This window comes from Helicoverpa armigera, chromosome 5 (genome assembly GCF_030705265.1).
Source record: "Helicoverpa armigera isolate CAAS_96S chromosome 5, ASM3070526v1, whole genome shotgun sequence".
NCBI lineage: Eukaryota > Metazoa > Arthropoda > Insecta > Lepidoptera > Noctuidae > Helicoverpa > Helicoverpa armigera.
Window position 1 is genome coordinate 13,783,033 of NC_087124.1, and position 25,193 is coordinate 13,808,225.

Here is a 25,193-nt window from a genome sequence, read left to right on the forward strand (position 1 = left end):
TAACATTTTTGTAATTCGAGAAGGCGATGCATTCAGTATGTTGCATGAATATTACGATGTCAGAGTTAAATGATCAATAAACCCTTAAACATTATAATTGTTGATTTTGATCAACTACATTTATGTGTGTAACTATCACTAGCATAACGTAGTCTCAAAACTAGTGTACATACTTTACGGATACAGTACATCGGCATTTTGAACTTCGACATTCCGTAGTGCAGTCGGCGCAACTTTTTGAGTGTACAAATATTTGTGCGATAAACAAATTTTGGAAAAATCTTCTAATTGCGAAGTTTGTGTATGCTTTCTTGCAAAAAAGAGACGATTCAGAGGAGTATCAGTACTTTAGACTGTGTCAAAACAAGGTGGTGATGCCGATCATTACTCGTCTCATATCATAATTTGACATTTAAAAGTACGGCAGAATGCAAAATACAGAAAATATTACATACTGTGTGCACGAGACCTCTGGGTCTTAAACCTTATTTAAAGTAATTGGTTGAAAACAGTTTAAATTCTCAAAATGTGTGTATGGTCTGCAAATATCTGGCTGGGCATCAATGCATTTTGAAAAAAATCCTTTAGGGTCCGATCACACAGACCGGCTAGGAGAGCATCGGCGCATATTTTTCTTTTCACACAGACCGGAATCGGCTCCTCTTATTATTTGACACCAAGCGCCTTCTAGCATTCTTAATGACAAAACCGGTGCACATGCAAAAATAAACCTTACTACAATTACTAAGGTACTCGATTTTCAACGTGTTAAGAATTTGGTCTCCACTCCGAGCCAGTCTGTCTGAAAAGATCCTTAGAATATCGTATAACGCAACGTATTCCACTCATCAAAACTTTTTGAAACATACATAAAGCAATTAAAACCAGGTTTGTCATAGGTACAATTGAAACTCCCACAATTCCAACTGGTACCTATAAATCCCGACCAACACTGACAAATTTCCTGGGCAAAAGCAAGTTTGCTATATTATTTGCGGAGTGTAGACTCACCTTGATCCTGTTTCGCCTGGAGGCGCGCAGGATGATGCCGTCGTTCTCGATGTAGTCGGGCACCTCCTTGCGGTTGGAGAAGTTGAACACGACCGAGGTGCAGGAGGGCGCGGGCCCGCGCGCGCGCCGCGCCGCGCCGCCGCCGCGCGCCCACGCCGCGCCGCCGCCCGCGCTCTCCGGCTTCTTGTCCGCCGAGCCGCTCCACGCGCGCTCAATGCCCGCCGCGCCGATACGTGACACACCTGGTTTGGAGTCTACTGGACGCTCAGAGATCCCGTGGCCGTTCACAAGCGGCGAGACGACCGACTCCGACACATCTTTAGGCTTTGGCTCCGGGCTGGGGCTGCGCTCCACCGAGAGCGGTGCGGGCGGGGTCGGCGAGCGGACTGCCTCGACCGGCGACCGCGGGATCGGTTCTACCAGAGCTGCGGGTGGAGGTTCTCTTCTTTCAGATCGACCGGGCGAATTTATTTCGCACTCAGCCGCCGGCGTCGGGGAGGGAGACGCAAGTCTTGTGGCCTGGTCGGAATTCTTTTCATCTGCCTCTTCGACAGGTTCATCGGCGGTGGAGTCGGTGGCACGTGCCGGCATGGGGCGGATTACACCGACTCGTCGCGCTCGCCCCACTAGAACTTGATTGGTGGCCGCTAGTGGGGGCAAGTGTGAGGCCGCACGAGGAGCTTCGAATGCGTAGCGCACAGTGGAGCCGGCGCGAGCTATGCCATCCAGTGCGGCCCTGGACACTTGCCGCGAGCTGACGGCTTCTGGAGAACTCTCCGTCTCTTCATTAGTGATAGCTACCGGCACGGGAGACAAGGGTTCGGCCGGCGGCAATGGACTAGGTGTTCGGGGGCTTAGCGGTGGAGCGTCTGATGATTCGCGAGGTTCTGGTGTGGAAGTTCGTGGCCCTTCAAAACCTCGAAGAACTGCAGACACGCGAGCGGCAGGGGCAGCGCGGCGCGTCGGTGCACTTTCGAACTTTCGTAATGTCGAACGTACTACGTCTGGGGGAGGACGTTCAGTTTCGCGCAACAGAGGGGTGGGTCGTCGAGGGGGACGCGCCGAACGAGGTTGCGGTGGCGGGCGTGGCGCCAATGGCGGCGGTGGCGATGGCGACGGTGCCCGGGGCTCTTCCCGCGTGTCGAGGCGGCTCAGCGCGTCTACGGAGCGCGCACGCTTTACAGAGTCCCTACGGGCATTGGTAGGTAGAATAGCTGGCGGCACGGCTACGGAGGCAGGGCGCGGTGGGCGCAGGTTCGTGCGAGGCGCGGGGGCGGGCGGAGGCCGCTCATCCAGCAGGTGTTCGAGGGAGGCGGCGCGCCGCAGCACTGAGGGGCGCCGGCGCGGCGCATCGCGCAGTGCTAAGCTGAGATAGCGCGACTTGAGCCGCTTGACAATGCCGGGCCCGTAGCGCAGCTCCTCATCGTCTTCATCGTGCGGCGGCGGTGGTGGCGGTGGCGGCGGCTGCGCTGGCGCCTGCGCCGGCCTACTGCGCGCGGCGCGCCGCTGAAGCAGTTCGCGCTTCCACTGCGGCAGCGCTCCGTTAGACATACCTGTGCAAAAATTATAAAGGTGTAAAGTAGAACTATCGTATAAATTTGGTCACTGTACCGATTTGCCATCCATAAAAAACGTTCAAAATATTTTATTTTGCATAGTTCCGATTCGTCATCAATAGGTACTGTATTTTGTTAAAAGTATTGTTAACATATGTGTATCTTGCCCGTCCTAACCTACGGTGCGCAAACATGGTCTCTTACCGAGTGTCAGAAGTCCAGACTCAAGGTTTGCCAAAGAGCAATGGAACGTAGCCTTTTAGGCATTAAACGGACGGATCGCATACGGAATACCGTAATACGTTCCAGAACAGGAGTCGTTGATGTAGGCCGAAACGCGGCAACATTCAAATGGAACTGAGCCGGACACGTCAGGCGTCGCCAGTGGCCACCGCAGGCAGGGTAGGCCCCGGAAGAGATGGCGTTACGAACTAGACGCCTACTGACGGTACTGGTGGAGTCGGATCGAAAGATCGGGAAGTGTGAAAGCGAGATGGGGAGGCCGGTGGTTAGGGTCCCAGAGACAGAAACCTCCTCACAATACGCGTCGTATCAAGGAGTACTGCCTTCTGAATCAGCCGCCTAACGAGAGCCTCATGAGGTGTTGGTCGAGGCTCTTGGCTATTAGACCATTAGCCGTAACGGCAATCGGCACAATAACAGCCGTGTCGACATTCCACATGGCGACAACCTCCTGCGCTCTCCATGATCTTGGCCACATGGTTACGTCTGTGCAAATATTCACCATTAGCCAAACGAGAACAACCAGATATAATATGTCTGATAGACTCACCCGGTGGGTGACATGCCCGACATATGTCAACCGTCCCGTCTTTCATGATATATCTCCGGTAGTTATTCGTAAGGATAACTTCGTCCATAATTGCACATACAAACCCTTCGGTTTCTCCAAACAGGTCACCGAAGCGTAGCCAAGATATGGACGCTTTGAAATCTACATCGGGGCCATGAAGAGCCCCGAAGATTCGTCCGTGTAGATGTTTGCTCTGCCATACCTGCTTGCGATCATGGGTAGTTGGTACGACAGGTTTGCGCCAGTTCTCATTTGCCAACGATAGCGGACTGAGTCCTCTGTCCACTGCTACCATATCACGGTGCATACCCACGTCGCTTTTGAGAAAATATTCTCTGAGACTGCACACCTCACGGTTGTGGAGTGTCTTTGCATTTAAAAAGCCTCGTCTTCCACATTTCCGTGGGATGTACAGTATCATCACCGACGATCGTGGGTGATGCATTCGTTCTGCGGTCAGCAGTGTGCGGACTCTCCTACCAGGGCATCCAACTCAGTTTGAGTCCATTTGAGTATGCCGAAGGAGTACATCAGGACTGGCATGACCCAACCATTAAAGGCGCGAACCTGGTTGCCGCCCGATAAGGAACTTTTTAGAGCCTTATTCAGGCGGCCAAAGAAACGCTCCCGTAATGACTTTTTCATGACAGCCACATTGATGCCTAACCCCTCCGCCATACCCAGGTTTTTATGTGTATCGTTTGCGGAGAGTGATCTCAGGTTTATAGAATCTGAGAGTTGTACTCCCTCAGATTCCACAATTTCCCCTCGCTTTACATGCATGACTGCACATTTGTCCACACTAAATTCCATCCTGATGCAACTACTGAAAGTTTCACTGACCTTCAGTAGCTTCATCAGCTGCAATTCCATGTAAAGCAAATGGGGTATAACCTGAATCCCTCTCCGCAAAGCATAGCCCAGCCCAGAACCCTCTAGCAATGTGCTCAAAGGGTTCAACGCCAGGCAAAACCAAAGTGGACTCGAAACTGTCACCCTGGAAATTTCCCCGCTCGATCTTAATAGGATCGCCGGTCCCTTCAATTTGTTGACATCCTGGATACTGAAGAACCGTTCTCCATTGCTCCATACATGACGCAAGAACGGCGCGTAGAGTTGTATTTACCGAGTCGTAGGGATTCTTGTAGTCTATCCAACATGTCGAAATTTTTTTTCGGGATCGTCGAACCTGTTGGCTGATGACCATATCAGTGAGGAGCAGCTCCTTAGTAGCACGGGACCCGTTCTTACATCCATTTTGAGAAATTGACATGATTGAATATTTTTCAATATGTTGATTTATTTTAATCTCAAAATAGATGTAAGAAGATTATAGACCGTCGGTAAACAAGTGATCGGTCTATAATTTTTGGGTTCCGCGGTACTTCAGATTTACGGAGCAGGTGGGTAATGCCTGTTGTTAGAAACTGTGGGAGTGACCCGGCTTCTAAGGCGTCGTCCTAATTGGCAGCGATCGCACGATGGCGCGATTCGTTTTTCATCTCACGATCTCACTATCTCACTTGCGAGGTTCAAATAGGACACTCTGATGAAATCTGTATGTTTGAACTCATCGAACGACGAGAACGCATCGTGTCATCGTACAATCGCTGTCAATTAGGACGACGTCTTAGATGAAAAACGCATCGCGCCATCGCGCGATCGCTGCCAATTAGGACGACGTCTTAGATGAAAAACGCATCGCGCCATCGCGCGATCGCTGCCAATTAGGACGACGCCTAAGGATGACTGAAACTGCGATGCTAAACAGGGATGTGAACTTTGCAGCCACTTTAACCAGAAATTGTGCAGTCCGTCCGGCCCTGGTGATTTCCAATTCTGCATCGGACGGACTGCATAGGCTACGTCGGAGGAGGTAATATTAAGCTCTTCCATTTCTGGTATTTGTTCACACTCCCGCTCAACACCACGTGTCCAGTCACCCTCCTCGTGAAATACGGGCGTCGACCAGAGGTTATGCCAAAACATGTTTGTGGCACCATCATCCGGTCGGCTCCCGTCCATCAAGCATTGCTCAGGTTGCTCCCAAGTTCTATATTTTTATTTTACATTATTATTATTTATATTCTACTAATAATATAAATGCGAAAGTCCATTTGTTTGCTACAACCAAATATCAATCAAATATCGTCGCTAGTCATTTAACCAAATAGTGGATCCAACCAGATGACAGGGACATTTGTATGACTATGAAATCAGTTTATAAAACAAGGTGTCAGATTTAGGCTTGTACAGCAAGCTACTGAAACATGAAGACTGTAGCTATCAAAATATCACCATAACAAGCAGGAAAACCAATAACTGACAGGAAACAGACATATTTTATGTTGAATGTTATTTACAACATATTATATCAGTTTACAGTTTCCTTTGGCTGGCTAATGCCAATGTAATGTTTTATGTATGAGTAGAATTATTATTTTATGGACATTATTACTTAGCTAACTACTTTGTGCTCTGCACTTTATGTATGTCAATATAATAATGAATGTGCAGAAATGTTAGTGTAAGATGAGCAATGGTAACCAGTGGATACTCACCACAGAACAATACACACTCTATAGTTTGTTACATATTATAATACCTACTGCAACACTTACCAAAGTCCTGAGAGGACTCCAGGATGGTTTCCACCATCATCTTCAGTAGGCCGCACCAATCTTAAGCAACTGAATGAAAATGCAAAATAATAAGTTAAGCTGTAAAACAGGAAAAGCAAAATAAATAACAGTTGGACATAAAGACTAACATACAAAGTTTATATTTAAACTAGCATCTGTCAGCAGTTTCATCTGTGTCCTTTAGGACCTATTTTGCTAACCGAGACAAAAATAGCTTATTACATTCCTCAGTAAATGAGGTACCTAACCATGATTTTTTTTCAAATCGGACCAGATAATCAGGTTTATAATATTAAGTGTAGAATCTTACATCTTTATGTTCACCCAATAGACATGACAATGATATGGGTTATTGTTTATTTATATCATGCTGTGATACAGTTTGACAGCAATTTGGTTATAATATCACCTTAGTAATTGTAGTTGCATATACCCAGAAGTTGCATTATATTGTTTGGGCTGGAACTATTCAAACTAAATTGTCTCAATCTGTAAATTTTTTAATTGAAATATTTAAAATGTTGTCTTTGAGTACATTTAGTATTGTTCAAGAAGATATAATGCTTCCGTATTTTCTGGTCAGTGCACTTATAACAGTCATCATCTTTGAGTCAAGCTTGATGCAGTACTTTTTAAGAAATATGATTATAATATGTCATAGAGTGACAGCCTCCTCAAACTTGCTACATAATCTCTTGGTCAGGTGTCAGAGTATCTGGCATTACTGCCAAAGATGTACAAATGGGACTTGGGCCTGGGATTTCACATTTGATTGATGATCACTGGTGACTGACTGAGCACCACCCTTACCAGCCATAAGCTCGTATTCTGAAGATAATGAATACCAGAATTATAAAAAATAAGTTGAATGATAGCACCAGTGTGCAATCACATAGTCAACTTGCTAAGTTTTTTTTATTTATTTATTTATTCATCTACATACATTTACCATTACAGGTTACCCCAATGCGATAAATGCGCCTTAATTACATATAAATTATTTATACTAAAAACTACAGTCTTTACTATCTATAACTAATAATAAATAATGCATTCCTTGTGAATTCACTCGGAGAACAATAAAATAGGTCCGTTTTAAAGGGAACCATCCAAAGGAACTACTTACTGCATGTAAATAAAAACTTTTCTTTTAATAAATGTTATTCTGATTGATAGCTATATTACTACCAAAAGTCATGGTGGCTTAGAGGGCAAAGAACCAAGCACCAATGCAACTTTTCTAAGTTTGTACTCTCTAAGTATATTTTAGACGCCAATGACTGTGTTTCGGATGGCACATCAAACTGTAGGTCCCGGATGTCATTGAACATCCTTGGCAGTTGTTACGGTTAGTCAGAAGCCAGTCAGTCTGACACCAGTCTGACCAAGGGGTTTTGGGTTATCCAGGTAACTGGGTTGAGGAGGTCAGATAGGGCAGTTGCTCCTTGTAAAACACTGGTTCTCAGCTACATCTGGTTAGACTTAGACTGGAAAAAATAGAAAAAGGATCGGAGGATGATGCTACACTACTACTATAGTCTGTTTTTAATCTCATGGAGAAAACTGACATTACGAGTGTTGTCAGTTTATTGCAATTTTTAAATAGTGATGTGGCACAACCAAACCGTTTTTTATCAATAAGTCATCCTGAAATAATTTGATGATTACGCATGGCGTTGCCACGTTACGTTGCGTTGTCAATGTTAACTAAAAGAAAAGAAACGAAGCACGTTGCCACTGTGTGTACATACATGAATTTGAAATATTAAACTTTGATTGAATATTTGGTCAACAAAAGCTCAACCTCTCCTGATAACATGTCTACGATCTATATAGTCATAACAACAACAGTTTGGTTCAACAATTTAGTTATAGAATAACTGCTCTGACTGACAGCTAACTTGGCATTCCCCACTGAAGGGCGCTCAGATCCCAACATTTATTCACACAGCTTATTCTTAAACACGTACATATTTGTTGGATATTTTTATGATAATAAAACTAAAAGAAAAGTATGTCTGTTAAATATTTAGAAGAGTCATGTATGTACAACTTGAGTAGCTCATACATGCAATAAATAATATTTATTTATTTCTGTGAACTCATTCAAATCCAAACACAGGTTTGTTTTCTTATCAGACCACTTTGTGGAAGTTAAATGTCTCAATCAATGATGAGAAGGGAGTCGGCGGCTGTGGCGGCAGCGACGACAGCGTTGTTGACGTCGATGACCCCGCGCTCCAACTAGCGTCTCGTGTAACTGTATCATTGCCGAGCTACACCGGCTAAGCCGTCATTGAGCAATACTTTGGGCAAGCTCGTGTGGCCACTTGACAACTGAAGCGACTACATCACTGCAGCTACGAACACAATAGCCCCGACACCCGCACGCCATAGCCCGCCGGTGCATTCTTTTCCCCCATACTTGGCATAACTCGATTGATGTCTTACCTTCTAAAAATCCATCGACGACTAACAAGGAGTCAAGCTTTTAACTGATTGAGCTTGTGTAGTCTAAAGCATTGCCATGAATTTGAATGCTACCTTTGTAAATCTCAGCTAGATCGACCACAAGCACTTTTGAATTCTTTCGATGTACCTACTCTGGATCACACACGACGGGTCAACGAACACTTGAATAGACTCTTTAGCCACTCATTTTCTGGTTACACAGTAGTATGAACTCCGTTCACTAAGTATAATGATCCAGTTATGCTATATTTTGTAGGTTCATAATAATAAATTGTTTTACACACTACACAACCACCGACAAATGTCGATTCACAAAACTAAACTACAGACAATGCACACAATCCACCTTCTGAACGAATTGTGCACCAGCGTGAAGTGAACTAAACTACTAGAATACCTACAAAAAAAAATGACAAAAGGAAGAAGAACAGAATGCTGAAATGACAGTGAGTGAATGACAGTTTAAACCCTACACAGCCACAGCACAGAGCCTACACAGGTGTATACAGACTATATAGATCGTAGATATAGATATTCTAAGCTCGATGATATAGATAGATGCTACATATATTTTATTAATCTTTATTTACATACCATAATTTAAAATTTTTACTTTTTTTTATTTAATCCATTGACTTATACCTTATACCTGCTAGAATTATAGTAATCTGTGGTATCCATATACAATGCATATTCCGTAGCTGCAGATACATAGTAATATATTTAAACACGATTTAAACTGTGCAGATATTTAACAATAAATAAAATTAAGAGTAAGGATTTTTGAGTTTCGCAGATTGAAATGCCATCTATACGTGGCGATTTGCAAGGTATCCAAACTAGCGTTTCCCGAGTTTGATTTTTTATCATAAGATGGCGGTTGTATGTTGATAATATAATGAGGGATATTATAATTATCGGCAGGATATTGCCCTGACCTTCACCTGCGCAGAAGCGATTTATTGGTTTATTGCCTTATGTGTACAGTGCGCAAAGCGATCCCCACTCTTCCGCCGAAAGCTCAATATCCGTGCCGATAACTATACGTGATATTTTTTTATTCTTTTCCTAGCTGACGCCTAGATGGCGCAGATGGCGCTCATCTTGGTACGGTACTTTAAGGAAACGGAGCGTCCATAATTATCTTTCCAACGTCATATAATTTTGAGGTAATAACGAACGTACTTGTCATCAACAATTAAAACATAGAAAACACTAGCTTCTGCCCGCGACTTCGTACGCGGATCCTGTCCCTTATGCCTGCGGACTACGGGGTCAGCAAAATCAAAGGTCTGAATCGTCTCATATTGAATTTTAAGAGTCCGTTGACGGGAAAACCACGGAATACGCATAACGGTTAGAAACGTTCCATACATATAAGTATTTAATTTCTTGTACGTCAACGGCAAAAACACAGCAGACTAAACGCTGAGAACTGAAGCGCAATAGGCGTGACCATAGGGATAAAAGAAGTGATTCTAATTAGTCTAAGTTGTGTGTGGCAAATATTGCACGTATTATTACGTAAAAAAAAACATTAAATATTACTAAGATAACAAAGTAGTGGTGACCTAGTAGAAGTCGTTTTGGTTTAATAATGGCGTCCACGGCCGATTTCGGCCACGGCGGCTGTTCTCATTTAAGGAGATCAGCCATCTGCGCAGGACATATTATAGTGCACGAGCATATTATAGTGCGCGGACAAAGGTGCACTCCCTATTCCTTCACTCTCATAACCCGATGGGACGGCAATCCGACACGACCGGAAAGAGATCAGGCGCAGGATCGACATTTACGTGCTGAGCACGGGTGAATCAATCACCAACTTCCAGACTACGGGCTGTTTTGTGAAAGTTTTTGAGAAAACCCACAAAGCGATTGCGGCCCGATATTAGCCGAAGAACCGATAACCGTTGGGGTAAACGAGTTCTAGAGTGGAGACCACGCCTCGGCAAACGTAGTGTAGGACGTCCTCAGGCACGGTGGAGTGATGTACAGTAGCGTGCACTTGGAGAGGCCTATGTCCAGCAGTGGACTGCGATAGGCTGATGATGATGATGATGATGATTGCGGCCCGATCCGAGAATCGAACCCGAGACCCCTGGCACAGCAGCAGCGCTTGCGACCACTAGACCAACGAGGCAGTCGTTTTGGTTTAGTGGGTAGGGAACCAATCTCTCAAGTATGACTTTGATTCCATCCAGGTCTGGCAAGTACCTGCCAATGCAACTTTTCTAAGTTCGTATGCGCTTTCTATGTATATTTTGGATACCAATAGGGGAAGTTAAACTGTAGGTTCCGGCTGTGAACATTCTTGGCAGTCGTTATGGGTAGTCAGCAGAAACCAGTAGGTAAGTCAGACCAGTTTTACCAAGGGGTGTTGGGTTGAGCGGGTAACCGGTTGTAAAACATTGGTACTCAGTTGCATCGTGACTGGAAGCCGACCATAACATAATGAGGGTTTTTGAAATTTTTTCTGCCACCGGGTGGCGCCACGTATGCGTCTGGTCCAAACAGCTGTCAAATAGTATGGAATTGTAGGTGCCGAACTTATTGTTTATTGAAATTCTGTTATATTGGAAGTGTTATTGATTTTATTATGGACTACGGTCAGAATAAGCTTTCCGAACTAAAAATTGAGCTAAGAGAGAGGGTGCAAAAGTCACTGGTACTAAGGAAAAGCTTGTTGAAAAATTTTTTAACACAATATGATTTAGTTTTTTTTATTTACTCAACCGCAATAGTAAAACAATAATGCAGTGCTTTAATTATAAAATAAAAAAAACACTAAAATCGTTCACTATTCATAGTAAAGATAAGCACTTTGACAGTTATCTGGACCTGACGACTCGGTGCTGCCACCTCGTGGACGCCATTTTACAAAACCCTCATTGGGACAAAGGCTCTTGAGATAATAACGACAATAATAATGAGATACAAGCCCCGCAGAATATCTGATGCGGAGCCCCGCAGGACATCTGAGGCTGATGACGTCATGTCCTTGTTGCTATTCAGTGACTGATTCCCCGGGAGTAAGTGAGGTGGCGAGTCTCCACCTGCCATTTTTACATGTATGTCGGAGGCATCATCAGGATGGCACTATCGTCCGACATCAGTTAGGGTAATCAAGCAAAGAGATAACTCAAAGAAACTCAAAACTCAAACAAACTCAAAACTCAAACGTTTATTCAAATTAGTCAGAACAAAAGACAGCCCTCAAAACGCCCGCCCTTCGCCACTTCCTATGTGTTTTGGCTGGGGAGAAGAAGTGGCGGAACAAACTCCCCAGCAACACATGTCTGTCTGTTAGGTTAGAAGAACCTTTACACTTTAATTTCAAAAGACACTTTACAATATGGATCTACAACGGTACTACAACAGTAACGTGACGTAAGGCAGTTTCGAGATGTGCGCAGCACGACGACTCGACCAAGACTGAGCTCCGCGGACGCCACGCCGACCACCACTACTCTGCCAAGTGCGCCAAAATGTTGTTTCACCGGAAACGCCACCAGAGGGCGCGCTTGCGTGACGTTTAGTGTCCGTACTATTGACAGTCTCCGACATGTATAATAATACATTGTCATCGAGAGGTGCCATGGTTCCCATAGTTTCCTATGTTCTAATCCACAAACATCCCATCACAATAGCCCAAGTAGATTTCCTCCATAGTCAGCAATAGTTTAGCACAGAACCGGGGATTGTCTTTTTTTTTAACGACGCGACGTCTACCGGGGATTGTCTTTGGGTTCATTTCTATAGAGTACTAGCTTTTGCCCGCGGCTTCGCTCCCGTCAACTGACTTCTCTACTTTACCCTATTTTTTTTCATAAGAATCTTCTCCTAACGCCTAACGCTTTTACAAAAAACTTCCCAAAGCGGTTCGTGACTTACCTATCAGGAAATTTAAAAATCATATAAAATCCAAACTCTTGAAAAAAGGATATTACAAAATATCTGATTATTTAAATGATAAAGAAGCTTGGGAATGAGCTGCTCGCTTAGTGAGTGATATCTTTTTAAATGCCTGTGTATTGTTACTTTTGACATTTAAATATTATTATCATCAGATAACTTTTATTAATGACATTCTTTTTATTGACATTTATATGTTATAATTGTATTTTTTTTTTAAATTTATTATTATTATTGTTCAGACTTCTTGGTCGTTTCCTCATTTCTTTATTTTTAATTTTTCCTGCCATGACGGGTTTCGCTTTTGTTTTCACTTCTCTTTGGGAAAGTAAAAAAAATTGGTATCGCCCGCGGTTCGTCGCGCGATAAAAATAAGAAAAACTCATAAAAGCCTCGCTAGAAGTGCTGTTCGTAAGTGCCTCGACAACCCGGACTCGTGAAAAGGACAATACAAAGCAAGTGCAGAGAAAGTGTCCCGCTGGCCGGCCGGCATTCGAGCGCCCCGTCGTCGGCAGACGCCTTCCTGTCCACTTCCCTGTTTCCCGGGTAAGTTTGCCTTTTTCACCTACATTGAGGGTCACGGGGTTTCAACGGGGACTTCAACGGAGTTTGCAGTAAAGCCAGCAATTTCTCCAGCGAGGCCCATCCATTCTTCTTTTGGTGCCTCCTGTGAGGTACGAATTTCCTCACAAAATCTCGTAAATACTAATATTTCTTAGTAATATTCTCTCAAAATAATATTTCCTATCGAGTTTTCGATCTGTTCCACTCGCAAAACTTCTTATACCTAAGAGTATTGTTGCTGCATTCGCCGTTGATCTCTTATAAGTAGTTCGTAGTGACAGTTGTGCTCGAAGGATTTTATTTTAACTATAAACCAATCAGTTAACTTTTTCTTTCTTCATTCAGTAGTCTCTGAGCAAGATGGAAGTAGAATTGAAATCGTTGATTAAAGAACGCGAGTATGCGTTCAAAAACGTGCAAATTATTTACGACTTAGTTAAAAGTTGCCAAGAAAGTAAAGCAAAAATATCTACTTTCAAGGCCAGATATAAGTCAATAGAAAAAATTCGCGATACTTATGTTGAAGTCTGTAAACAAATTAATAAAATACAATTAAAAATTAATCCGCAGTTCGTAATTGATGATCACGTTTTGTTGTCGTTTGACGAGTTATATTACGCGGCCGTTGAGTTTGCCGATTCGCTTGACTCTAGTACGTGTGCGCCACTGGCAGTAGCATCTTGTACACAATCATCGATTGCTGCGGTAAAGCTACCTAAGTTGCAAATTCCAAAATTCGATGGCCAGATTGAAAACTGGCAGACGTTTAAAGATAGTTACGAGCCATTAGTGCATAATAACGCCTCGTTATCCGATATAGAAAAATTTCACTATCTAATTCCATGTTTGTCCGGCAGTGCGTTGTCGCTCACGAAAGGCGTTCCTATTACATCAGCGAATTACGCTGTCGTATATAACGCGCTCATCGATAGGTTCGACAGCAAGCGCATTCTCGCGACAACTTATTTAGAGAAATTATTTAAATTATCCCCAATTCAAAAACCATCGTTATTGAATCTATCCGAGTTAACCAATACACTGTATGAAAGTGTCAATGCTCTTCGTGCTCTAAATATTAACGATTTAAGTGAATTTATTTTATTTTACATTGCGTCTCGACCTCTTGACTTTGACACTAGGCGAAGGTTCGAGTTGGAGAATAAGGACGAAATTCCTACGTTCAATAACTTTCTGGCTTATTTACAAAATTATATAAAAGTTCTGGAAGTAAGTCAGCCACCCGCGTTAGCTGGCTCTTCCAACATTAATAAATCTAACTTTCGGACTAACAAAGCCGAAAATCATGGTCGCCAGCGAACGTCATTGATTTCGTCGAATAGTAAGAAACCTACCTCAAATAATACCAACTCAGACAAAATAATATGCATTTGTTGTAATGAAAATCATTCTGTTTACCGATGCGGAAAGATGCATTCGATGTCGGTTGATCAACGCAGAACATTAGTTAAAGATTTGCGTCTGTGTACTAACTGTTTGCGTCCTGGTCACGATAATGCTAACTGCAAATCAAAGTCGTCTTGCTACATTTGTAACAAAAACCATAATACGCTGTTGCATATCGAACGTCAAAATTCCGTAACACATTCGGGTGATTCCAACGTGACTGACGAAGCGGGTTCAAGCACTACGCTTACCTGCGCCTCTAAGTCAGCTGACCCTTTTAAGGGTACGAAGATATTAGGTACTGCTGTAGTGCAATTGCGTCATTCAGATGGTTCTATGCAGTATGCTCGTGCGCTCATTGATAGCGGGTCGATGGATTCATTTATCACAAACGAGTGCGCACGTAGATTAGGTTTGCGAGTTAAGAAATGCAACTTAACCGTGTCTGGGCTTGGTCAAAATTTCGTTAATATCAAAGGTCACACTGTTGGTTCGATAATACCTCGGTTGAGTGAGTCACCACAGTTCCAGATTTCTTTAGTAGTTTTACCAAAGATTGCGGGAATGCTGCCTTCGTCATCGCTTCCGATGTACGTCAAGGACCATTTTGCGCATTTAGATCTCGCCGACCGCGATTTTCATAAATCGGGTCCGATCGATCTACTATTAGGTGTTGAGTGTTTTGACCAGATTTATACTGGCTCTCGTTACACTCCCGGTCCCGGGTTACCATGCGCGTTATCGAGTGTATTCGGCTGGGTGATAACAGGTCAGTTTCTTCATAACACGTCAACTCGTACCCCAGATCAATCCGTTACGTCACTCGTCGCGTCTTCCAGTGCGCTCGACGATATCGTTCAACGTTTTTGGGAGTCTGAGGAGCCGCCGAAATGTAAAATTTCCGGCCCTGAGGACGAAGTTTGTGAACAAATATACAAATCCGGTACATATTGTACTCCGGAGGGTAGGTATGTAGTTCCTTTGATGTTAAAGGATGATGCTCCTTCCCTTGGTGATTCTTATCGCCACGCTTTAAATCGATTTCTCAATCTAGAGAAACGGTTATGTACTCAACCTGGGTTAAAAACGGAATATCAGGATTTCATGAAGCAGTACAAAGACTTGGGTCATATGCAGCCTATTGATACTTTGCCTGCTGGTCGGTACCTTATTCCGCATCACTGCGTCGTGCGTCCAGAAAGTACTACGACACGGCTGCGTGTAGTTTTCGACGCCAGTAGTCGAACTACAAATAATTATTCGTTGAATCATATTGTTCATGTAGGACCTAAACTTCAAATCGATATAGTCGATTTAATTACTAAGTTTCGTCTTCATAAAATTGTTTTTACTGCTGACGTTTGTAAAATGTATAGACAGATCCTAATCAGGCCTGACGAAAGGTGCTATCAGCATATTTTATGGCGAGACAGTCCTACTGAGGCTCTGGTAGAATATGAGCTCAATACAGTGACTTATGGTGTAACTAGTTCGCCTTATTTAGCGATTCGTACTCTCCGTCAACTTTCCGAAGACCATGGGTCAGAGTACCAGAGCCGTGCGGCTCAAGTCCTGGCGGAGGAAACGTTCATGGATGACGTCACTACCGGATGCTCCACTTTATCAGAAGCTATACAGCTAAAAGCGGATTTAGTATCTCTACTGGCCAAAGGTTGTTTTGAACTTCGTAAATGGAGTACTAATACTCCTAATCTTCTGTCCGATGTTCCTCCGGATCATTGTCAAACTTCTAAGTCCTTCGATGAATCAGGCGATGAGTTTCTCAAAATATTAGGCATTCGGTGGAATCCATCTAAGGACAGTTTTTCATATAAGTTTTTAGATTCGTTTGATGTTCGTTATACTAAACGCTCTATTCTCTCGACAGTAGCTCGTATTTTCGATCCACTGGGTTGGATTTGCCCAGTAGTGTTTGCAGCAAAATCTCTACTCCAAGAGATGTGGCGTTCGAACTTATCTTGGGATGATGCTATTCCTCAACATTTAGCCAAACAATGGCATTTGATCGCCGCGAATTTATCCGATTTACAAAGTATAAGTTTACCGCGGCTAGTGATACCTCCAGATTTTACTGATATCCATTTAGTAGGATTTTGCGACGGTTCGTTAAAAGGATATGGGTGTTGCGTATATTTATGCGCTGTTACAAGTACGAGTTCTACTGTAACGCATCTATTAATCGGGAAGTCTAGAGTGGCTCCTTTGAAGCCGACTACAGTGAATAGGCTCGAGCTAAGCGCTGCAGTGCTTCTAGCGCGTGTGCTATCTCACATGTATAATCTCTTAAAGGATAAAATTCCTATTCGTTCTATTCGTGCTTATTCGGATAGCAGTACTACGCTCTCTTGGATTAATACTGCTCCTCATTTACTAAAAATGTATGTAGCCAATCGTGTAATTCAGGTTATTGATTTGATTACCCCTGAAAATTGGTTTTATGTTTCTACTAATGATAATCCGGCCGATTGTTGTAGCCGTGGTGTGTCTTGTCCAGAGCTAATAGATCATCAACTCTGGTGGCACGGACCTTCCTGGTTACAGGAATCTCCCAAAACTTGGCCATCTAAGCGGCTGTTGGTTCCAAGAGACGAGTTACCGGAACTGAAATCCGTTGTCACGGAAAATTTACATTCTCGTCAACTTCAAGATGTAATTTCAACCTTAATTTTTAGGCATTCCAATCTTACGAAACTTCAAAGAACCTTAGCCTGGTGGTTTCGCATAATTTCGAATTTCAGACGTCCTAAACGGAATTGGGACATTTCTCCTCTTTCTAGCACTGAACTCGATAAGTCAATGAGAACTTTGGTGAAATATACTCAAAGTCAATATATGTCAACAGAATTCAATCAAGTGCGTGCTAAGCAACAATGTTTCAAATCTATTCAAAAACTTTCACCGTTTATAGACGAGGAAGGTTTGTTACGAGTGGGGGGACGTATTGATGAGGCTAACTTACTCACATCTATGGTACATCCTCTTCTTCTACCTAAGTTAAGTCCACTATCTCGAATGATAGTTGAACATTTCCATTTAAAGTATCTTCACTGCGGTCCTAGGACATTGCAGTCGTTGATTCAACGTAGATTCTGGATAATCGGCATAAGACTCCTTATCCGTTCTGTTATTTCGAAATGCGTTCGATGTTTCAAAGTGAATCCAGTGTATAATCAGCCCAGCATGGGCAAGTTACCCGCAACGCGACTCCAGCCGTCTCGATGCTTTCAGTCTGTTGGGGCTGACTTCGGTGGACCTTTTACAATTAAAGAGAGTCGTCGTCGTGGTGCCAAAACTTATAAGGCATATTTATGCTTATTTGTTTGCTTAAGCACGAAAGCAGTGCATTTAGAAGCTGTAACTGAATTGAGTTCAGACGCTTTCCTCGCGGCGTTAGATAGATTCGTTTCTCGTCGCGGTATGTGCCATTCTATTCTAACTGATTGTGGCACGAATTTCGTAGGCGCGAATAAATATCTCAAAGAGATCGTAGATGAACTTTATAAAAGTAAATCGGCTATGTCCGATGGCTTAGCCAGTCGTCAAATCGTTTGGAAATTTAATCCTCCCGGTGCGCCTCATTTCGGTGGCATATTTGAGAGTGGTATCAAATCAACAAAATACCACCTCAAGCGAGTGGTAGGTACTCAGGTCCTCACTTTCGAGGAATTCTTAACTGTATTAACTAAGATAGAGGCAGTGTTGAATTCACGTCCTCTTTGCAATCTATCCTCAGACCCTCAAGAGTCTGATGTTTTAACACCGGGGCATTTTTTAACGGGAGGTCCTTTGGTTTCTTTGCCTGAGGAACCTATAGATGACACCATCTCGCCTCGTAGCCGTTGGCAAATGGTCAAGAAGATGACGCAATGCTTTTGGCGAGCTTGGCAACGTGATTATCTTCACACACTTCAACAAAAGAACAAATGGTTCCAAACCGCACCTAATTTAAAAGTTAATGATTTAGTCATTGTCAACGAACCAAATCTTCCACCTTTGCTCTGGAGACTGGCCCGTATAGAACAAGTGCACCCAGGTGCCGATAATGTTGTTAGAGTTGTTACTCTCCGAACTGCTAATGGCAAGACGCTTCGACGACCTATCGTCAAGGTCTGCCCTTTGCCAATTAATTAGATATTCTACTAGATATAACTTGAGCAATATCGATTTCAGTACTTTATATCGTATTGCTCATTCTTAGAAGTTAAGTTTTAGTTTAACATATATTTTTCGAGCATAGCTTCCGTTGCGTTCGACTTATCCGTGAAACCCATGTGGCTTTCAAGTGGGGGGAAATGTTCAGACTTCTTGGTCGTTTCCTCATTTCTTTATTTTTAATTTTTCCTGCCATGACGGGTTTCGCTTTTGTTTTCACTTCTCTTTGGGAAAGTAAAAAAAATTGGTATCGCCCGCGGTTCGTCGCGCGATAAAAATAAGAAAAACTCATAAAAGCCTCGCTAGAAGTGCTGTTCGTAAGTGCCTCGACAACCCGGACTCGTGAAAAGGACAATACAAAGCAAGTGCAGAGAAAGTGTCCCGCTGGCCGGCCGGCATTCGAGCGCCCCGTCGTCGGCAGACGCCTTCCTGTCCACTTCCCTGTTTCCCGGGTAAGTTTGCCTTTTTCACCTACATTGAGGGTCACGGGGTTTCAACGGGGACTTCAACGGAGTTTGCAGTAAAGCCAGCAATTTCTCCAGCGAGGCCCATCCAATTATTGTGAATGTGAGTATCGTGTATGCGAGCAACATTATATATTCTTATAACATAAATACTGTCTGGCGGGTTTGAGTATTTTTAAATGGCCTACGCAAATGTTCTGCAGATCTGGTATCGTCGTGTGACAGGTCGTTGAGCTCCCTAAGATATGGTTGAGCTACACGACGACTGATGCATGCTTGCCGTCTGTTGGGACTGGTCAGCTCCAGCCTGATGTGGCTCTTTCCTCAAAAGGCCATTCCAGACCGCGTACATGGAGACACTCACACATAATTATTTCATTTATAACATGTTTGGACTTTAAAAGAGACTATGACCCTTGAGTTTGTTTCGGCGTTTCTTCTCAGGGATCAGTCAGTTAGGAAATGCCGGCCTCAGCGTTCTTAAAATGATGTGTAAAAGTGATGTAATGTCCAACTTGCAAAATAAACAATTTCATTTCATTTCATTTCATTTCATTAACAATAACAAACACAACAAAAAAAGAATTAGCCAAATTGGTCCAGGCGTTGTTGAGTTATGCGCTTACCAACACATTTTGCGATTCATTTTTATAATATAGACTAGCTTCTGCCCGCGACTTCGTACGCGGATCCTGTCCCTTATGCCAGCGACTACGGGGTCAGCAAAATCAAAGATCTGAATAGTCTGATATTGAATTTTAAGGGACCGAAGAGAAACGTTCTATGTACTTAATTTTTGTACTTTAACAGCAAAAGCACAGCAGATTAAACAAAACGCTGAGAACTGAACCGCAATAGACGTGGCCATAGGGATAAAAGTAGTGATTCTAATTAGTCCGCATTTGTGTGTGGCAAAAATATTACACAAGTATTATTACGTAAAAAAACATTAAATAGGTGACAAAGTCGTGGTGACTTAGTGGAAGTCGTGGTGGTTTAGTGGGTAGAGAACCAATCTCTCAAGTATGAACTGAAGGGTGAGGATACCTCGGTGGACTTTAAACGCAGATTACGCGCTCCCTGTGCTTACCATGAGGCACCTACCCTCCGAGCAGGGCTACTAATCCTGCTCTAGCGACTCCACTCTGGACGGCCAAGCCAAACCAGAGGCGTGAGACCTACCCCCGTCATGGTTCTAGCTGGGCTCCTGGAGTTCCACATCAGGTGTAGGTGTGGTTCAATTTTTATAAGTCAACAGAGAGTGCTTATCAGATTGAACAACTTTTTCTAAAACGTCATACCTCTATATGCTATAGTCTAGCTGGGCCCCTGGAGTTCCACATCAGGTGTTTTAGATCTTCAATTTGTGTAAGTCAATAGAAAGTGCTTATCAAATTGAAGAACTTTTGCTAAAACGTCATACCTGTATATGGTATAGAGAAGCTGGGCTCTTGGGGTTCCACATCAGGTGTTCCAGATCTTAAAATTTATTATCTCAGCTGAAAATGCTCATCACATGAAACAATTTTTGCCATGGCACCATTTTTGTATCTCTTATAGTTTTGTTGGTTTGTTGGAGTTCTGCATCAGGTCTTCAAGTTTCGAAGATAAATTATAGCCTATATGTTGACCAGGCTTAATACTGATACAACAAAGAAAAAATCATTGAAATCCGTTCAGTAGTTCGGAAGATTAGCGTGTACAAATCTAAGAAGATGTATACAAACTTTCATCCCCTATTTTATCCCCTTGGGGGTAGAATTGATCAAAATCTTTTCTTAGCGGATGCCTACGTCATAACATCTACCTGCATGCCAAATTTCAGCCCGATCCGTCCAGTGGTTTCAGCTGTGCGTTGATAGATCACTATGTCAGTCAGTCAGTCAGTCACCTTTGAGTTTTATATATTTATAGATAAAGGGATAATCGTCGGTTTTGTGTGACCATGTCATTAAAGTTGTCTCAGCGTGTTGGCTTCGGTCCCACGTTTACCTCCCAAAAATTCGGGACTCTGTAGTCCCGAGGTCTGGAAAAGACATACAAAATAATAATGAGATATAACGCAACAAAGTCGGAGTGGGGATCTATGTAAGTATGTAAAATTTGTACTAATAAGTGACTTAACACAAAATTCAAGCGTGTTGTATCAGAGAAAGAAAAGAAACTGTGATCCCGGCTGTTATTGAACATCCTTGGCAATCGTTACGGTTAGTCTGAAGCCAGTAAGTCTGAAACCAGTCTGACCAAGGGGTATTGGGTTACCCGGGTAACTGGGTTGAGGAGGTCAGATAGGCAGTCGCTTCTTGTAAAGCACTGGTATTCAGATGAAACCGGTTAGACTGGAAGCCGACCCCAACATGGTTGGGAAAAAGGCTCGGATTGAACAACTTTTGCTAAAACGTCATACCTGTATATGGTACAGAGTAGCTGGGCTCTTGGGGTTCCACATAACGTGTTCTAGATCTTCAAATTTATTATCTCAGCAGAAAATGCTCATCACATGAAACAATTTTTGCCATGGCACCATTTTTGTATCTCTTATAGTTTTGATGGTCTGCTGGTGTTCTGCATCAGGTCTTCAAGTTTCGAAGATAAATTATAGCCTAAATGTTGACCCGACTTAATACCGATACAACAAAGAAAATATCGTTGAAATCCGTTCAGTAGTTCGGAAGATTAGCGTGTACAGACATACAAACGAACAGACAGAATTTTTTTTTCGGATTTGTGTTCCATTACTGTTTCTAAACCCCACCCAATTTTTTTTTATAATATTTTAAATGTACAGACACAGTTTCAAAATAAAAAAATAAACTTTTACTGTAACTTTACTGTCAACTTATCACGACATTTCAAATTAAAATTATTTGACACAATTTTATTTATACGTTTTAAAAGCTTGTCGCGAGATTTAAGTACTCGTAGGTATTTACTTTCTTAGTAAAATCGCGACAAACTTTTATAAATTGGTATGTACTTTCTAAGCATATCTTGGACAACTATGACCGACAGGCAGTCGCTCCTAGTAAAACACTACAGCTGCATCAGGTTAGACTGGAAGCCGACCTGCCGACCCCACCATAGTTGGGAAAAGGCAAGGCAGATGATGATGCTATTAGTGTCTTATGTGTCGTTTCGATAATGATTTAGTCATCAACCATCTCACGTCTGACCACTGTGGACAAAAAGTTAGTTTTCCCATGTTAGTTCACACTGAGCCACTTAAAATAGTATGCAGACCCTATTCAGCTAGTCGTTGTGTTAGATTTAAAAGTAACGTAACAAAAAATCTGGAACCTTCTGTTCTTGATAACGATGACCCTAACGCCATTTACGGATCTCTATTCGGTGTTGTACAGAAAGAGTTCAATTCTACGTTCAAGACCAAAACCTTAAATATTAAAGGTACCTCGGCCAAATTCAACCAATGGGCCACTCCAGGTATTTATAAAAGTAGAGCGAGACTATATGAGTTATACGGTATGAAAACTTGTCGATTTGATGATAATTTTGTAGAGTATGTTAGACAATATTCAAAAATATTTAAAAAGGTCTGTAACTTTGCAAAATCAAAGTTTTTAAGTGAATCAATTAAAAACTCCTCAAATAAAATTAAAACAACCTGGAGAATCATAAATAATGAAACTGGCAAGTCAGTGAACAATAGAAATAAATTGGAAATTAAATTAGATGACAAACTTGTTAGTAATGCGGCTGATGTAGCTAAAGCTTTTAATGAGTTCTTTGCGGATATACCAGTAACCACGACTCGCTCCTTAAATTCATCCTCGACAGACGCTGAACAGCTTATGCGTGCTAGTGTGCCTCAATGTAATTCTTTGTTTAGTTTTGAACACGTTACTCCAATTGATGTACTAAATGTTTTTAAAACTCTTAAATTAAAAAATACGGGTGATTTTTGGGATATTTCCATCAAGCTGTTAGGTAATATAATTGACGTTATTGCTCCCTACCTTGCGATTACATTCAACAAGTGCATTGACACTGGTGTTTTTCCTGACCTCATGAAACACAGTAAAGTCATACCTCTATTTAAATCAGGAAATAAGACGGACATTACTAATTTCAGACCTATTTCCATCTTACCTGCGTTTAGTAAAATTTTTGAAAAGTTGATACTCAAGCAGCTGCTACGATATTTCAATGTAAATAGCCTCCTTCATACAGAACAATATGGCTTTACAAAAGGTCGTTCAACCACTGATGCTGGTGTTGCCCTTTTAAAACACATTTATAAATTATAATGCATGGGAAAATTCTCAAAATGCTATTGGGGTCTTCTGTGACCTTTCCAAAGCTTTTGATTGCGTCCATCACGATACACTTTTACGCAAATTACGCTGTTACGGAGTCCAAAACGGAGCTCTAAACGTAATAGAATCGTATCTCCAACATAGATTGCAATGTGTAGATGTAAATGGTGCTAAATCATCGGGCCTTCCAGTTCAGCTAGGTGTGCCACAAGGCTCAATATTAGGTCCATTCTTATTCTTAGTGTACATTAATGATTTACCTTACCACCTCAAAAATATCTGCGATGTTGTATTATTTGCAGATGACACATCTCTTATCTTCAAAGTTGACAGAAATAGAGAGCAATTTGACGACGTAAACAGTGCACTCTCAACAGTTACGCACTGGTTTACGACAAACAATTTAGTACTAAATGCTAAAAAAACAAAATGCATTAAGTTCACTTTGCCTAATGTAAAAAACCTAGGTCCTAATGTTATCCTAAACAACGAGGTTCTTCAAACCGTTGCATCTACCGTGTTTTTGGGTATAACAGTTGATACAAAACTTCAGTGGGGTTCACATATTTCTAGCCTCGCGGGAAGGCTTAGTTCTGCTGCCTATGCCGTCAGAAAAGTTAGACAGTTCACTGACGTCGACACTGCGCGATTAGTGTATTTCAGCTATTTTCACTGCGTCATGTCCTACGGTATTTTGTTGTGGGGCAAAGCCGCTGATATAGAGAATATATTTATTATACAAAAACGTGCTATTCGTGCAATATACAAGTTAGGTACCAGAACTTCCCTCAGAGAGTTGTTTAAAGAAATTGGTATTCTCACTGTAGCATCACAGTTCATCTTTGCCAACATTATGTATATTAGACAGAACCTACATTTATATACCAAAAAAAGTGAAGTCCATAGCATTAATACTAGAAATAAGCATAAACTGTGTGTACCCTATCACCGGCTTCATAAAGTGCATGACACATTCCTGGGTTTAGGTATTCGTTTTTATAATAAGCTTCCTTTGAACTTACAAGAACTGCCGTTTAATAAATTCAAAGAACAAATTAAGGCTGTTCTTATAAAAAAGGCATGTTACACCATCAATGATTATTTGAATGATAAAAATATTTGGTCGCCATGATGAACGCAAGACAGCTATATTAGCTATATTATTTAGATAATTTAAATTTCTCCCATTCAATTTCTTGACTCAATGACATTTATTTTATTTTTATTTATTATTTAATTATTATTTTTTAATGTTTTTACATTATTGACAAGATACATTCTTTGTATTAATTTTCTGTTTTGGATTTTAGTAAAAAATACTACTTAGCGGGAACTGATAATTTAATCTTGATATTGAGTTGTGTAGCAGTGAGTACGTCATGCTCCCTTAGACGGCACTGCTTGCGGTAGCGTCGGCGGTCGGGTTGCCTCCCTCCCTCAAAAATGTGCGAGGGGGGCGATGGCTGATCCTCGCGTTATGCTCGTGAACGGGTGCTGCTTGTGGTGCCAGGTCGTCTTACTGACTATATACAAGTTTTTTTTTTTTTTGTTTTTTTGTAAACTCTTTTTATTTTACATATGTTCTGGCTGAGCGGTCTAATTTACTAATTTACTAGTTTACAAAAGAATAGCACATGTAGGTGGGTACTCCCTGATATACTATTAAGTGTAAATAATTGGAGGCTATAATTTTCTGTTCATCAAACATATTCAATGCTTGAGTTAGTAAAGGTATGTAGGGTGAGTGCTAGCTAGCATGTGGTGTATAAATTATTTTACTGTATTGTCCTCTAATGTAATATACAAATTAAATTGTATACAAATGTACATATCAAACAATGTTTAAGGTTCTTCTAACCTAACTGACAGACGTGTTGCTGGGGAGTTTGTTCCGCCACTTCTTC

General features: G+C 42.1%; 1 protein-coding gene across 2 annotated transcripts in view; it reads right to left on the bottom strand.

Moving 5' to 3' along the window:
* The window catches only part of LOC110382828 (uncharacterized), a 39,076-nt gene extending 30,150 nt beyond the window's left edge, over positions 1 to 8,926 (bottom strand). The window contains exons 1-3 of one of the 2 annotated variants that reach the window (XM_021343530.3): positions 8,475 to 8,925; positions 6,003 to 6,071; positions 1,012 to 2,564 (exon numbers count right to left, since the gene is read on the bottom strand). In XM_021343530.3, coding sequence (XP_021199205.3) covers positions 1,012 to 2,564; positions 6,003 to 6,042 — 1,593 coding nt within the window. In that variant the 5' untranslated portion in view covers positions 6,043 to 6,071; positions 8,475 to 8,925. Of the gene's footprint in view, positions 1 to 1,011; positions 2,565 to 6,002; positions 6,072 to 8,474 lie in introns of both variants that reach the window. The other variant, XM_049842799.2, reaches the window with a different exon arrangement.
* Between the last annotated feature and the right edge of the window lie 16,267 nt (positions 8,927 to 25,193).